The following is a 16,243-nucleotide window of genomic DNA, read 5'->3' on the forward strand; positions in this document are numbered from 1 at the left end:
AACCTATACCAAATGAAAGAAACAATAATCCAAAAATGTGATTTCTATCTGGCTTCAAATATTTTACTTTCCTAATTGCATAATTACTAGATACATATAGAGGAATAGTCTACAGTTTATGTATGACAACAGATTATCCATACAAGAATAACAGATTTTGATGTCTTTGTAAATATACTGAGAAGAAAAACTATTTTTCCTAACTTTGCTCTCTTGGCAGAGATGGCTAATTGTCTTTGTTCTCTCCTTTATCAGTAATAAGATCCCCTTATCACCTGTGCATATATACAGTGAGAAAATGATTACAATTTCTAGCCTCCCTTACAGCTAGTTCTGTTTATATGACAAAGGTCTGACCAGTAGAAAGTAAGTTGAAATAGTATATGACGCTGCTCGGGAGTGTCCTTGGTTGCTGTGGGGTGGGGTGTGGGCAAAGCGTCTTCTCCTGGCTTATTCTCCTTCCTGTGACTAGACTGTGGACACGATGGCTGAAGCCAGAGGAACTGTCTGGAACCACAAGGAAAAACTGCATTGTAGATGGTCGCAAACAAAATAGAAGTAGTCTAGGTCTCTGATAATCATTGCTCTCCATATCAGCCATGGATTACCTATATTCAAAGGAAAGACAAACTGCTCTCTACTGTTATGAGTTTTCTATCTGCCACAGCCAAACACAATCTTAACAATACAGCTCTGAACACACATTAAGTCAGTAGTAGTCACCTGACAAACTCTGTCTGCTGGTTTCACTTTCTCTGCTGTTGGAAGGAGAACCTGGCTCTGAAATGCTGCCTTCTGTTCCTCCCATCAGTGGTCGCAAATGGCTTACAGATACTTGCTCAATAAAAGATGTGCCGTGCTTATGGAAGTACCACCATTCAAATATCTGTGACAAACAGAAAACATCTTTCACTTAAAATAGAATTAATCAGCAGATATATGACCTCAAATCAAAACATTCTCTCAAGATGTTCCTGTTTAATTCAGCATTTGAAACGTGCCCTCCTTCCAAAAAATAAGCCAAACACAAGATTCCCTGATAACACATGCCAAGCCAAGGTAAAATGCCTTTTTACAACTTTGTAATGAAATTCAGACAAGCTTAGGCAACACTAGAATACGTCTGTAAATAAAGCATTAAAAAACAGTAAGAAGTGTTTAAGCTATAAATAATGTAACTTTCATTATAACGTCATTTTAGTCTATCTGTAGCATAATTAAAAGAAAAACAATTTTGAAACAACTAGCATGGTGGATTAACCACTAGACTAGGGTTGGAATGCCCACATTTGACTCCCAATTCAGCCACATATTAGCTGTGTGTTTTGGGGAAGTTAACTTCTAACCTCTCAGAGCCTCAATGTCCTATCTAGTAAATATGGTTAACAAGAATTGTAAGTGCTTTTAAACAACAAAGTACTACTTCAGTATTTGGCAGTATTATTAATGTAGGTTAAGAGTCAAGTTGATTCCCATACTGAACCATTTAAAAATCAGGATATTCATTTCTTTCTGTTTCCATGGTTTATCATTGCTATAAAAAGAGGAATCAAAAGCAGCTCTCTGTGTTGAATGAGCAGAATGTTTCATATTCGGATACGCCAGCCTTTTCAACTCCCTTTGCTGGCTCCTTTGGGTCTGAGCTTAAATGACATGTCCTAGGGAACTTTTCCTGATTCCACAGAACAGAAAGCTATGTTATGCACTCCCATTGGCTCTTTTATTCTCCTTTCAGAGTAATCTTTTTACTCGTAATAATTAGTTAAACAACTGGCTTTGTTGCTATTCTTCAAGCTTCCAAGCACACTACCTCTTCAGGTAGAAATAACACAAGCAGCACAACTAGCTTTCTCATTTCAGGTGGTAAAAGAAATTATAAATAAACTTTGCTCATAAAAACTCATCAAGATTTCAAGGGTAATGACACAGTTTAACCTTTAAAATGTTACTTGAATTCTTAAGTTTTGTAAATTTAAAATGTTGGTTTAAAAAAAAGTAACAACAAATTTTAAACACTTTTACATATTACATATGTAAGTTATATATTATATAAATGTAAGTTTTCTCCCCTCCTTATAAATGAGGAAATTAGGACTCAGAATTCATGTGACTTGCCCAAAGTTATCAGATAGTAAATGGCACAGTCAAGACTCAAAACTACATCTGCTGGTTCCAAGACCAATGCTCTTTCTATTACATCAGCTGTTTAAAGATAGTTTATCTTCTTTATTTAGATTTTTATATGCTATGACAAAATATGCTAAATTATGAGTAGGCTTTATAAATCAATAAATTTTGAGGCTTTTAATAACAGAGTTTTCACCCAGAATTCCTCAATAATTTTTTTTAAGTCAAGAGAAAAATTGCTTTCTCATCTGGTATTTCACTTCAACAAAATGGTCAAGTGTTCATCCCGATTTAAAAAAACAAAACAAAACAAAAAACCACTCCAATATAAATGCTATTATTTTTACATTTCTACTATAGTTATAGAGCACCACCTAGAGATGAGAAAAAAATACAGAAAAATTTCATTGGCCATGCATGCCATAATACTTCCTAAGATTTTTATCTGTAGCAGTATTTTTCCAAAGTTTATACTATGAAACACTAGTTCCCAGGGATGTTAATAAAGATTATAAAAATTTTAAAAATCTTTTTAAAATAAAAATGATAGCTTGGTTAAATAAAGCAAGGGAAAGCTGAATTAAACAGGTTTCTTTATTGTGGCACTTCTTAGAATAACGTGGCCAAAATTCATTAGTGTATGTCATGTTGTTGCAAGCTTTCACACACACTATCTCATTTAATCCTCATAACTATTAAGTTGATACTTTTTTTTTGGCTACACCGGGTGGCTAATGGGATCTTAATTCCCTGACCAGGGATACAACCCGGGCCTCAGCAGTGAAAGTGTGGAGTCCTTTGGGGCTTCCCTGGTGGCTCGGTGGTTGAGAATCCTCCTGCCAATGCAGGAGACACAGGTTCAAGCCCTGGTCCGGGAAGATCCCACACGCTGAGGAGCAATTGAGCCTGTGAACCACAACTACTTAGCCTGCGCTCTAGAACCTACGAGCCACAGCCACAAGCCCATGTACTGCCCTAGAGCCCATGCTCCACAACAAGAGAAACCACTGAAATGAGAAGCCTGTGCACCGCAATGAAGAGTAGCCCCCACTTACCACAACTAGAGAAAACCTGCACGCAGTAACGAAGATTCAATGCAGCCAAAAATTAATTAATTAATTAATTATTTTTTTTTTTTTTTTTTTTTTTTTTTGCGGTACGCGGGCCTCTCCCCGCTGTGGCCTCTCCCGCTTCAGAGCACAGGCTCCAGACACACAGGCCCAGCAGCCACGGCCCACGGGCCCAGCCGCTCCGCGGCACGCGGGATCCTCCCGGACCGGGGCACAAACCCGCGTCCCCTGCATCGGCAGGCGGACTCTTAACCACTGCGCCAGCAGGGAAGCCCTAATTAATTAACTTTTTAAAAAATTAATTGAGTCCCAAACCACGAGATCACCAAGGAATTTCCAAGTTGATACTATTATTATCTCCAGTGTACAGATGAGGAAATCGGAGCTTTAGAAAAGTTAATTCACTTTCTTGAAGTCATACAACTAAAGTGATGGTTAGCCTGTCTCACAAACTCTGCTCTTAAACACTCTAGAGAAGGTAACTGGCAGCCTATAAGCCTAATTCAAGACAGATAAATTTTTAGTCTGCCCAATGTTGCCAACATTAAAGTATTGGAAGATTTTATATAAAAACTTTATATCCAGGTTCTCTTGAAATCGTCTGAAAAAATTGGAAGACCTGGTCCTGGTAATACTGGTCTGCAAGTCTACATGGCAACAATTAGCTTTAGCCTTTTCTAGAAGGAGCATGTACTGTCCAGATTACCCAGTCTTCAAAGTAAATAAAAATTTCAATTTTTACACTCTGCCAATTTTACTCATTTTTGTTACTAAGCCGAGCCTGCAAGCATTTACATCACAACCCACCTCCCACTACACCCCCAACATACAATAAACAGTCTTTTATACACAAATGAATACTATCAATCTCTAAAAGTGGAGAGGAAGTTGCAGTGTTTTTTAAAATATTTTTTCACATTTTGAGAATGTGAAAAATTTTGAGAATGCTGATCTATAAGTATTTTTAATTATTATAATAACTATTTAAAGAGATATGATTTTTAGATAAACACCAAAGGAAATGGAAGGAAGGAAATGGAAACTACTTACAAATATTAGTCCTGATATCAAAGAAGATGTCCCTGTAAGTGCCACATAGAATTTGGGCGTCAATGAATTTAAAAATACTGTCACTGCCAAAAAGAATAAAAAAATCAAAGTTAAAAGAAATAAGTACCCAAGTTACAAATATGCAGGTGTCTTTATGAGTGGAGGGACATAAGTAGTATTAATACCTAGTATGAGATTCATTTGAGAAAATTATAATTTTTAAAAAGCTACTTTAAATTCTCATTGTATCACATCTTTAAAATGCCTTCACATATGTAAGGGTAGGATTTTACACTGCTGATTTGTTAAATAAGCAAATCAAAATGAGATCATTTAGCTTGCTGTTGAGAATAAAACCAGGAATATCATAATTTACACAAGAACTTTTGCAATTCCATAAGGATAATATGAACAAATATGCTGTTACAAAGGAGGATTAAAACTACTTCCTAATTATTTGGGTGAGATACAAACCAGTGTTTCAAATTAGAGGGAAGGAAACAGTGTGTGTATTTGGTATGTCAGCTACAGAGGCAAAATAACCCAAAAAGAATAACAAACTAAGAGCTTCCTAAACCTGATTCACTGAAAACCTGGACCACATTCTTCATTTCAAATAATTGTCTCATAAATACTTTGGGTTTTAGAAAGAAATAAAAATCTGTAAAGTCACTGACTCTCATCTAAATGGTGTATCTAGTTAATATGTTAAAAAAAATGATAAACTCAATGAATAACATTTCACTGAGCATACAAACCATTAGTAGTCACTTCATTAACCTGTAACAGAAACACCAAATTAGCTTTTCAAACAGTCTAGGAAGGCCAATTTATCTAGCTTATTTTAGTGTGTTAGTTGCATCTGAATTTACATACTATGTTCTTAAAAAGTCCAAAACATTTCAGTACATTATCTCACAGTCTTTCATGTCATTTCACAGAATAGAAAAGGGGACATTTGCCTTCTCTTGTTACAGAAAAATAAAACACAGTACTGACAGTCATAAAGATCCCATAACAGAAATACTTCCATTCTAATCTGAGGCTGCCAATTTGTAATGACATGGTAAGAGGCCCTGGCTCCCATCCACTCTGTCCTGGCTACAGCTAAAGAATAATATTTGCAGAATCCAAGGGAATCATCACCTCTTATACGTCTTTGTAACTTCAGCCCACACTACACAGCAAGCTCTCTACAAATGTTGAAAGAAGGAACTAAGGAAAGAACCCACTGCTGCTTGTGGCTCTCTCTCTTTACTTTCTGTACTGTTCTATTTTATTACTCAAGATAAAGCCTAAAACAGAGAACGGACAAAAATATCACGAAAACTATTTCCTGTCAAAACTATTTTAAAACATGAGAATGGCTGGCTAAGATAGTGTTGGTTTCTTTCAGATTTTTATTGTCTGGGTGTGGGTTCTCTCAGCTGAGTGGCGAGAAAATCAAAAGGTGTGTATAAATTCTGCATTCAAGTCTGAAAATGCTCTCATCTGCCCTACCACCTGAAGCTTACATTTTGAGGTGGCTTCTCCTCGGGTAAACGAGGACAGAAAGGAGAGGGCGGACCTTAAGAGCTTTAGGGAGGAGCCGGTAGTTGCAGCTCAGGTTTGGCAATCAGCTGCGGAGTAGCGGCCCAAGAGAAAAAGAACCCACTCTGTCGCACACACCGACCCATTCTGCGAAGCCCTCCAGTGATACTGAAAATCTCTGCCCTTTGGCCCTTGCCCCCGGCACCTCTCCTGCCCCCCAATCCCCCACGCCCGCCCGTCCCTCGGGAGCTCTGGGCCTCTCACCCGCTGCCAAATTCTCACACAGCCTCAGCGGGACCCTCAGAGCGTAAAGCAGCCCCAGCCCCGCCACGAACCACAGCGAGGCCCCAGTGCCCGCCAGCCCGGCCCGCAGCCGCTCCCTCCAGCCCAGCGGCGGACTCAGGCCGGGAGCAGGAGCAGGAGGAGACGCCGCAGCAGCCGTTGCTTCACCTAAGCCGTCACCGTCCGCCATCTTGCCGCTCCCGGTGGCGCCGGGAGTTGGGAGGGGAGAAGGGCAGGAAACCGGGAGTCGGGAATCCTGGGATAGTGGCGGACCTGAAGTTGGCCTCTGTGAAGGCTGAGAGTCCCAGGGAACGGGGACCAAGATTTGGAAGGTGGAGGAGCGCCCAAGGACTAGGGCTACCTATTCCTTCCGAGGGAGGGAAGGGGCGGATAGCGGCACCTATTCTGGAGGAACTGGGCTAAGATGTGACCCGGAGTGAAGTGTTTTAGCCTCCATACGCGTGAGGGTCACCTTCCACCCCATTCCTGGGGTTGAAAAAGTCACCGACCGTTCCAGAGTCGGAGCAGCACTTAGCCCTTTGGACTCGGCTGCCATGGAGAGCACTGGTACTGGGAAAATCTACAGGAGTAGCGACTGCAATTTGGTCGGCCGGAGCTCGGGCGCCAATACCAGCCGAAGCACACTCCCAATGTCCCATAGATGAATGGGAAAATTAATGTAATTCAGTGAGAAAAATATTAGACTTAAAATCATGTAAGTCACGCCGACTTACTGGGGCGTCGGCGCCCGGGCCCATGACCCACGCCCGTAACTGACATGGCGCCCTAGCGGTCGGCGTTTCCGGGCGGATCCTTCAGACGGCCTTCGCTGTGATTCCATCATTCGGCCTCCTTCCCGGCCTGCCTCGCGCCAGGGCCGGGCTGGGCCACAGCAGCCCAAGATGGCCGACTTCGAGGATCGGGTGTCGGATGAGGAGAAGGTAAGGGGTCCGCCTCTCTCTCTTACCTCTTCCCGGGACGGGGAACGGGGCCCCGACCCGGCTGCGGTGGGAACCCCGGCAGTACCCCCAGAAGAAAGAAGCTTCTTGGCCTTTGCTGGCATACGCTCTCCGCAGTCGGGATGCTTCCCTCTTGAGGGGCTTTCCTCTGCCTCACGGTGGCCCCAGTTCCCCATTCCTCAACTCTCTTTTCCCCCCGGGCCTGACGCACAGCCCAGTGGCCTTGCTGCGAGAGAAGAGACTTTACCTTATTGAATCGTGACTGTGGACTCTTTTTTGTATTTAAGAGAGGGGGCGATGATGATGTCGCGACGTATCGAGAAGCAGTTATTTTACCGCCTTTAGCTGCTGGGGCTCACCCCATCCCCCCATCTTTAGCTATGATTGGGGCTAGCTTAGGGCGAGTCACTTCCTGGTCAGGGTGGCCTCTTAACTTCCCTTTTGCTCCTCCTTCCTCAGGAAGTGATTTTGCTGTCACGACTTCTCGACAGGGAGAGGTCTCTAAGGTGTTGGCCGCCTATCCACACACACCTCTTTTCCCACATGCTGTCGGCTGAACTAATTCGCAGTAATAAATGTGTAAGCCTCAGGGACATTTGCTTCAGGATTTGAACACCACTCTTTTCTGTGTAGACACTCCCTTGATTGTATGTATACGGCGACCGCGGTGACTCCATCCCTTCCATCTTACAATCTTTTAACGATAATTTTTGAAAAATAGTTTTTCATTTCTTGTTAACAAGGTTAGCCAATGATTTTTTCTTTTTAACTCCAGAAAGGTTTTATGTAGCACATAAACTTCATGTTAACACATTCAAGTCTGGACAAAGCATCCTGCCTTCTTTGGTGCTCCGGTGTGGTATCTTTTTGATTATAGTTGAACTTGACACTGAGTAATTTGTACACTTAATTTCTTTAAAAGTGTCTTAAATACAAGAGAATATTTCACCTTAGGTGGAATAACTTTTTTCCTGACAACTGCACACCTTTCTTAACAGTTTGTCAGGCTTTTCAGTAAATATGTTAAAGATTTTAGAGTCCATGGAAATTACAATGGTTCATTACATAACTTGTAAAAGGACAAGAATTATGTCTTTTGTTTTCCACAGTGGTTTTTACAAAATGTACACCCTTGAATGCTCTGTAAATGTATCTGGGGTTTTCCTCTTTTAATAAAAGAGATTGGGATGGCAAAGGGGACTGTTTATGATCCAAGAGCCCTCTGTACAGAATAATTTGATATACATATGCCATGCCATTTTGAAACGCTGAAGAATGTGCTAAATATTCACATGCCGTTGAACAACACTTCAGCATTAGATTTTCTCATACTTGGAAATTGATTCTCATAAATGTATGAGATTTGAGGGGGAAAGGGCATTTTACACTGTATATGAACTTATGCTAGAGAGAAAACTATAATAAAATGTTTATTCTAAGGCAAACAGTTACGATTCACATGAAATTAAGTTACAGTGAAAACATGGGATAACAAAACATTTGTTAGCCCAACTGATGGTCCTCTTACTTTAAGCAAAAATACTGTTACAGCAAAATTTCACTAAGAATTTAAGGTAATAAACTTTGAAGTTTACCAGTGTTGGGTTTTTGTTTTTGACACAGGGGTAGAATGCCTTTCTAATTAAACTTGGGGGGAAAATATGTATTTCAAAGTGTAAAGATGTCTTTGGATATTGACAGTGTTCAAATTAGTAACATTAACAGCCTTGATTTTGTAATAGCAGATCTCTGACCAGTTTTCTCTTATATCCCAGCATACTTCTTTTGCTGTTTAATTTTAATAATGACAAAGCAAGCAAATCATAATTAGTAAGGTAAATCTACTGCCAAAAAATGTTGATGAATTTTATATTCAGTGAACAGGTTTTAGATAAACTACATTGTTTTCATTAGTGAGATAATTAAGAATAGCTGATATTAAAAAATCTCATATAATAAATCCATATGATTTGGGATTACTGAAATTTTGTTAGATTTTTATTCCCAGAGATGAAGTGATCTGTATTTCTCTGTTGTGGATCAATAAGTAAAAAGAAAGGGCTTTGACTTGTAAGATTACTTAAATTCTCCTTCAGTTTTATACCTACCTTGACCCCTTTTCCTCCAGGCTTCTGATGCCTTTTAACTGAATTCAAGAATTGAAAAAGTATTTTTCCAAAAAGACTTGTTGATATGAATGTCTTAGCATTCATAAACAATAAGTGACCCTTAAGTGAGATTCTTGTTGTACAAAACTTTCATAACCAAGGCACTATTACAAACAAGATATTTTCAGGCTTAGTTTGTATATTGACTCTTCCTCGAAGGAACCGTGAAGTTTTCATTTTTTTAAAATTTTAACTAAGACCTCAACTGCATTTGATTTGATTTTTTTTTAACACGTGTGTCATGCCAAATATATTTTAATACTGCTTTTTATCTTTGTTACATTTTCTGAAAGCAGTGAACCCAGAGGTGAATTTGGTGGTGATGGTCTCTGGTTTCCTTGCAAGTATTTCTATAAAAGCTAGTAAGATCAACTATTCTCATAACCAACTGCTGAAGTTTTTTTGTTTTTTGTTATTTTTTTTGCTGTACGCGGGCCTCTCACCGCTGTGGCCTCTCCCGTTGCGGAGCACAGGCTCCGGACCGCAGGCTCAGCGGCCACGGCTCACGGGACCAGCCGCTCCGTGGCACGAGGGATCCTCCCGGACCGGGGCACGAAGCCGTGTCCCCTGCATCGGCAGGCAGACTCCCAACCACTGCGCCACCAGGGAAGCCCACTGCTGAAGTTTTTATTACTTTATAAAGAGGAAGTTGGGTTTTTTCTGCATTGTTACCTGAAATGGTCATGATGAGCTGCCTAAATAAAACAGGAAGTTGAAAGTATAATAACTTGCAGAAATAACTACTTTTAGTTTTATCTTCAAGTTCAGTTTCTGAGAATGAGCTCTACTCCTCTAGTTACTTAGACTCTTCAGTTACTTGGTTCCAAAATGAAAAGATGCCATAATTAGGAAGCTTGAGGTATGAGGTGAACTATGTGTTTGGATTCTTTGTACTGACTGTTTCCTTTATTTCATGATTCAGCATTTTAAAAACATAAATGCAGACTGAATTTTAGGGCTGAAAAAAGTGCTAATAGCACATTTTTTTCCCTTCAGCCTAACTAGTAGAATATTTGTGTACAACTTCAAAAGTACCATAACTGAAAAATGGATCCCTTTGCTTTTAGTTTAGACAATACCGTCTTTAAGGCACTTTCTGAGAAATGGGTTTATCAAAATTATCTAGGAGAGGGGTGGAAAATGTTGTAAATAGATACTGAAATTTGAGGGCTCTGTTAGAGCTCATGAAAAATATTTATACTTTTAAAGTGGATTTCCTTGATTGTGTGTTACCCCTTTAATTTAGTAGGTGAGTTATTACCCTTACAGGGCGAAATAAACCCTAAAGCTTAATTGCCATGGCTATTTTGTGATAAGTCGTTGACTAGAATTAATACTACCATTTTTAAATCTTCTCTTCTGTTAGCTTTGCTGAGTAGTATTCATATGATCTGTTACAAAATCCTTGGACAGGAGCATAAAGCCTAAGCAGGTACAAACTCAGATGCCAATCTTTGGTGAGGAGCGTAGGTTTATTATAATTTCTTCTAGAACATCTAGCTGTTTTATTAGGAGCAGCCTTAATGCTAAGCAAAGCAGTGTAATTTGTCAAAAAATTCAGACCCCAGGTTGGTCTAATTCAGAAGCCATGCTTTTTTCACTATACTGTTTTTAACATGTATCCGTGAATGAAGAAATCAGAATAGAGTCATCCATTTAATGAATTATAAATGAGGTATTGTGGGGTAGTGGGAAGGAATGATTCTGAGCCTCAGGAGATTTGGCCTCTCCTTGCTATGCTTTTGGTCACCAGTGTGATTTTTGAAAATTCACATACCTCTGTGGGCCTCGAAAGTTTTCTTCTAAAATAGGTAAGGGAAATTGGATCAGACTGAACAAAGTTTAATGAACTTTTTCAAACTCTAATTAAAAAAAACACACACAACTCTAAGAAACTGAAACATTAAAATGTTCCAGGAGTTTCTGTCATTGTTTACTTTGGCACATTTGCCCCATAACGAACCTGTGAAATTCTTGGTTACTGCAAGCAAGTCTTTTTATCTAGTGCCTAGCATACTATCAGGTACATAGTGTAGGCACAAGCTATTGGTATGAAAGAGACCAATCAATCACAGGTTCATTCATTCTTATATTTCCCCAGCTCATGCTCCCTCATTCTCCCTCCCCAATTATTTCTGGTAATCTGTAGGTATTTCTTGTGTTCAAGAGTGTGTCCACACTCTGGGTGCCTCTTCCAGCATTCATTGTGCCTGAGCATCTACTGCCATTACTGGTGCTCTGTCACGGCACTGCTAAGAACATCTGATCCCCTGGGAGCATTTTCCTAATACCATAAAGTTCCGAAGCCTTATTGCATATCAAAATCAATATGTATACTGTTGTCCGTAGGTATCTGTGGGGTAGTGGTTCCAGGACCCACCCACCCCCATACCAACATCCGCGGATGCTCAAGTCCCTTATATAAAACGTTGTAGTACAGTCAGCCCTCTGTTTCGGCATCCATGGATACAGATACCCACCCCCATACCAACATCCGCGGATGCTCAAGTCCCTTATATAAAACGTTGTAGTACAGTCAGCCCTCTGTTTCGGCATCCATGGATACAGATACCCACCCCCATACCAACATCCGCGGATGCTCAAGTCCCTTATATAAAACGTTGTAGTACAGTCAGCCCTCTGTTTCGGCATCCATGGATACAGAGGGCTGACTATGTATACTTTGAACCTTGAAAAACCCCTAATAAAAGTATTTCCTTCATCTTCTATAAGTTCTCTCCTTTAGAGCTCAGAAAAGCACACATTGTAGGATCAGGTGTCATTGTTCTTTTCTGTCTCCAGAAAACTTCATCTTTTTGATAAAAAGTTAAAGTCCTTATATGGATCAGCTCCTGAAAATAAAAACCCTGGATAGAGGAAACTAGTCGTGATAATTTTTTTTTTTTTTTTTCGATACGCGGGCCTCTCACTGTTGTGGCCTCTCCCGTTGCGGAGCACAGGCTCCAGACGCTCAGGCTCAGCGGCCATGGCTCACGGGCCTAGCCGCTCCGTGGCATGTGGGATCCTCCCGGACCGGGGCATGAACCCGTGTCCCCTGTGTCGGCAGGCGGATTCTCAACCACTGCGCCACCAGGGAAGCCCAGTCGTGATAATTTTTGATAATTTTTGATAAGTTTGACTACTAACGGATTTCTGAACTAGGTGATAATTTTAATATGTACTTGCTATTATTTTCCCTTCTCCCTTTATCAGAACCTCCTGCCAACCTCTGCATTTCTGCTCATCCCACCATTATTCTCTTTTAGTCACATAGGGTCGGAACACTGCCATCATCTTTTTTCATCCTTAACCTCTCCTCTCATGTTCAATTAGTATTTCAGTCCTGTAAATTCTTCTTCCTATCATTAGGTTCTTTTCCTCCATTTCCATTAGTCTTTTTTAAAAAATTATTTTGAGTATATAGGAACTATAATCACATGCTTAAAATGGTAGGAAAGGACATGAGTAAAAAGTCCCCTCCCACCCATTTTCCAGCCACCCAGTTCCCTTGAGCGGCAGCCAGTTACCAGCTTCTTTTCTATTTTATTTTATGTATTTATTGCTATTTTATTATTTTCAAATAGGTAGGTATACTTTTCATTGAACAATATGTCTAACCTGTCCACATTCCTATTACCATTTTCTTCATACAGGACCTTTTCTTATGCTTGGATTATTTTTAACAACATTCTTAATTGTTCTCTTTGCCTCCAGCCTCCCCTTTTCTTTCTATATTTTCACTGATTTACCATCTTCATACTACTAAATTTTGAGCAGCATGTAAAATTTATCTTTGCTATAACTGCACATGTATATTGTTAGGGCAGTGTCTCTGGAGATGGAATGTTCAGTTGAGTGGATCATTTGACATGTATGTTGTGATATATATAATGTATAAACAGGAAGACAGCATGATACCAGGCTGCACTAAAGAAAGGTGGTGGGTTTATTGGAACATGAGAGAACTTTGCCTTGTGAATTCTTTGTTTTGCATCTAGGTTACATTTAAGTGCTTATAATGTGCTAGATACTTTATGCATTAAAATGTATTCATCTCAAAATATCCCCATAGGCTGCTTACCCCATTTTAAGTTGAGTAAACTGAGACACATTTCAGGTTAAAAAATATATAAGCAAGTGTCCTGAACTAGTAATAGTAGAGCAGATGCAATCTGCTGGTAATCTACTTCCAGACCTGTGCCTTTACCCACTTTGATTCCTTTGAGTAGATAGTAGGTAGTAAATTGAGATAGCAAACAATTCTACTGAAATAATGACATAATCCTAAACTGCAGTCAAGTTTAATGGTATAGTGATGTGGATGCTTGTATAGACACTGAAATATTGATATTTTATGGTCATGACTGCATTATAATTACTACCAAATTTGGGGAATGCCCTGGCGGTCCAGTGATTAGGACTCTGCACTTTCACTGCCATGGGCCAGTGTTCAATCCCTGGTCCAGGAACTAAGATCCCGCAGCGAGGGGAAAAAAATAGTACTACCAAATTTGCATAGTGCTCTTTTGAGCTTCTACAAATATGCCACTAAGAATTCTAGTATTTAAAATGTGTTATAAACTGAAGGTATTGAGAAACATGAGTTCAGAAGAGCACTGTTTGTCTTCTTAAGAACCTCAGAACATTATTGACTACAGCAGAATTGCTTATGTGTTTCTTTCAAAAGCAAGATTTCTGGGTTCTGTCCTAGACCAGCTGAATCAGAATTTGGGGGGACCAGTGCTCAGGAATCTATTTTTAATAAGCTTCCCAATAATTATTGTGCAACTTGAGAACCACCATTCATATCGTAATCCTCTGCCTGTTAAGTTCAGAAGCTTGATTCATCAGGATAGTAAGGGACAAACTCATATTAGCTAGGCTCATGAAACTAGTGTTTAAAAGGAGGATAGTGACTAATTTAATAAATACAGGAGGGCTTAGATTCCTTTTTTCAAGTAGATCAGATACATAGGAAATCAAATTATAATTTTCTCAGTTTAAGCATGGAGTCAGAACCAGAGATGTTAACTATACAGTCTAACATTTTAATGGTGTTTTCCTCCATAGTAGGGATATACATCCAACACCAAGACCAAGTCAGATCTTTGCGTAGTACACCTTCTAACTTTTAACAGCAGTGGACTTTCTTTCTCTAGACAAATTTTACAAGGCTGGAAGGAAGTCATTATATATCAAAAATTTGCATATTGCAGTTTCTCCTGCAGTCTTTACCCTCTTAGTTAATGGCACCTTCATTCTTTAGTTGCTCAGGCCAAAAAGTTTAGTGTCATCTTTGATTCCTGCTTCTCTCACAATACACATACTGTCTATTAGCAAATCCTATAGGCTGTGCCTTCAAAACATACCTAGAACTTGGCTGTTTCTCATCATACCCCTATTTCGACCACTCTGGAAGAAGCCACCATGATTTCTCATGTAGATTATTGCACTGGCCTCTCTGGTCTCCCTGCTTCTGCTTTTGTCTCTCCATAGGCAGTCTGTCCTCAATGAAACACCCAGAGTGATCTGGTTAAAAAATGTAAGTCAGAATATGTCACTCCTCTGCTCAGAATCCTTGAGTGGCTTCCCATCTTTTTCAGAATAAAAGTTTTTACTCTGACTACAAGTCCCTACATGATCTGGGATTTACCTCTTTACGACTTATGTCTCTGACCTTATCTCCTACCTATTCTCCCCTGGTCCTCTCTAGCCACACATCCTCACTTAATGGGTCTTTGCATTTGATCTGTCCTTTGGAGTTCTCTTCCTTCTATATCCCTCACTTCCTTCAGATATTTAATCCGAAATTACCTTCTCAGTGAAGCCCTCTGTGATCATCCTGTCCAGTTCCAATCTACCATTTTATATCCTCTTTCCCTGCTTTATTATTACTCCTTAGCATTTATCACTAGCTAGCATACCATGTAGTTTAGTTGTTTAATCTCATCTATTGTTGGGCTTCCCTGGGGGCACAGTTGTTAAGAATCCACCTGCCAATGCAGGGGACACGGGTTCGAGCCCTGATCCGGGAAGATCCCACATGCCGTGTAGTAACTAAGCCCATGCATCACAGCTACTGAGCCTGCTCTCTAGAACCGGCGAGCCACAACTACTGAGCCCACATGCCAAAACTACTGAAGCCTGCACGCCTAGAGCCCGTGCTCTGCAACACGAGAAGCCACCACAATGAGAAGCCCGTGCACCCCAATGAAGGGTAGCCCCTGCTCGCCACAATTAGAGAAAGCCTGTGCACAGCAACAAAGACCCAATGCAGCCAAAAATAAATGATCATAAATAAAATAAATATTTAAAAAATCTTATCTGTTGTCTCTCTACCCACTATGATGTAAGCTCTGTAAGGACCATATACTGTTGAATCACCATTGCCTAAAACAGTGCCTTCATAGTAGGCCTTCAGATATTTGTTGAATGAGTGAATGAATCTTGCTTGGATAGTATTTTTTTTAACATCTTTATTGGAGTATAATTGCTTTACAATGGTGTGTTAGTTTCTGCTTCATAACAAAGTGAATCAGTTATACATATACATATGTTCCCATATCTCTTCCCTCTTGCATCTCCTTCCCTCCCACCCTCCCTATCCCACTCCTCTAGGTGGTCACAAAGCACCGAGCTAATCTCCCTGTGCTATGCCACTGCTTCCCACTAGCTGTCTATTTTACGTTTGGTAGTGTATATATGTTGGATAGTATTCTTAATTTCATAGTTAACTAACTCTTAAGAGGGCAGACTAATTTCCAAGTTTTGCGAAGCCATATTGAGGACTCCAGTACTTCCAGATTAATTTTTGTTAATGGAACTTCCCACACAGAAGGCTTTGGCAGTTCTCCATTACCTTCAGAATAAAACCAGAATTGTTGTTAGCGTAACTACTGCCATCTGACTCATTTTACTCTTCCTTTCGCTTTTATTATCTCCAAATCTGTTTCTGCCAAACTGGTCTGCTTACAAAACACTGTTTTTTCCCTACCTTTTTTTATTCTTAACAGTTCCCTTATTTGTAATCCCATCCTCCCTTCTCCCCCCCCCCCCC

General features: G+C 40.0%; 2 protein-coding genes across 7 annotated transcripts in view; one reads left to right on the forward strand and one right to left on the reverse strand.

Moving 5' to 3' along the window:
- The window catches only part of ST7L (suppression of tumorigenicity 7 like), a 66,915-nt gene extending 58,243 nt beyond the window's left edge, over positions 1 to 8,672 (reverse strand). For 2 of the 6 annotated variants that reach the window (XR_003005882.1, XM_024764860.1), the window contains exons 1-3: positions 6,042 to 6,282; positions 4,248 to 4,330; positions 724 to 886 (exon numbers count right to left, since the gene is read on the reverse strand). Coding sequence is in view for 5 of the 6 variants with exons in the window: in XM_024764860.1 (XP_024620628.1) it covers positions 724 to 886; positions 4,248 to 4,330; positions 6,042 to 6,249 (454 nt within the window). In the remaining variant the exon portion in view is untranslated. Of the gene's footprint in view, positions 1 to 723; positions 887 to 4,247; positions 4,331 to 5,005; positions 5,028 to 6,041; positions 6,283 to 7,026 lie in introns of those variants that run through there. The other 4 variants (XM_024764861.1, XM_024764863.1, XM_024764864.1 and 1 more) reach the window with 4 other exon arrangements.
- The window catches only part of CAPZA1 (capping actin protein of muscle Z-line subunit alpha 1), a 50,796-nt gene continuing 40,909 nt past the window's right edge, over positions 6,357 to 16,243 (forward strand). Inside the window, exon 1 of the mRNA XM_024764869.1 lies at positions 6,357 to 7,000. Within this exon, the coding sequence (XP_024620637.1) occupies positions 6,962 to 7,000 (39 nt within the window). The 5' untranslated portion in view covers positions 6,357 to 6,961. The remainder of the gene's footprint in view (positions 7,001 to 16,243) is intronic.

The sequence above is a fragment of the Neophocaena asiaeorientalis genome, unplaced genomic scaffold (assembly GCF_003031525.2).
Source record: "Neophocaena asiaeorientalis asiaeorientalis breed wild unplaced genomic scaffold, Neophocaena_asiaeorientalis_V1.1 scaffold62, whole genome shotgun sequence".
Lineage (NCBI taxonomy): Eukaryota > Metazoa > Chordata > Mammalia > Artiodactyla > Phocoenidae > Neophocaena > Neophocaena asiaeorientalis.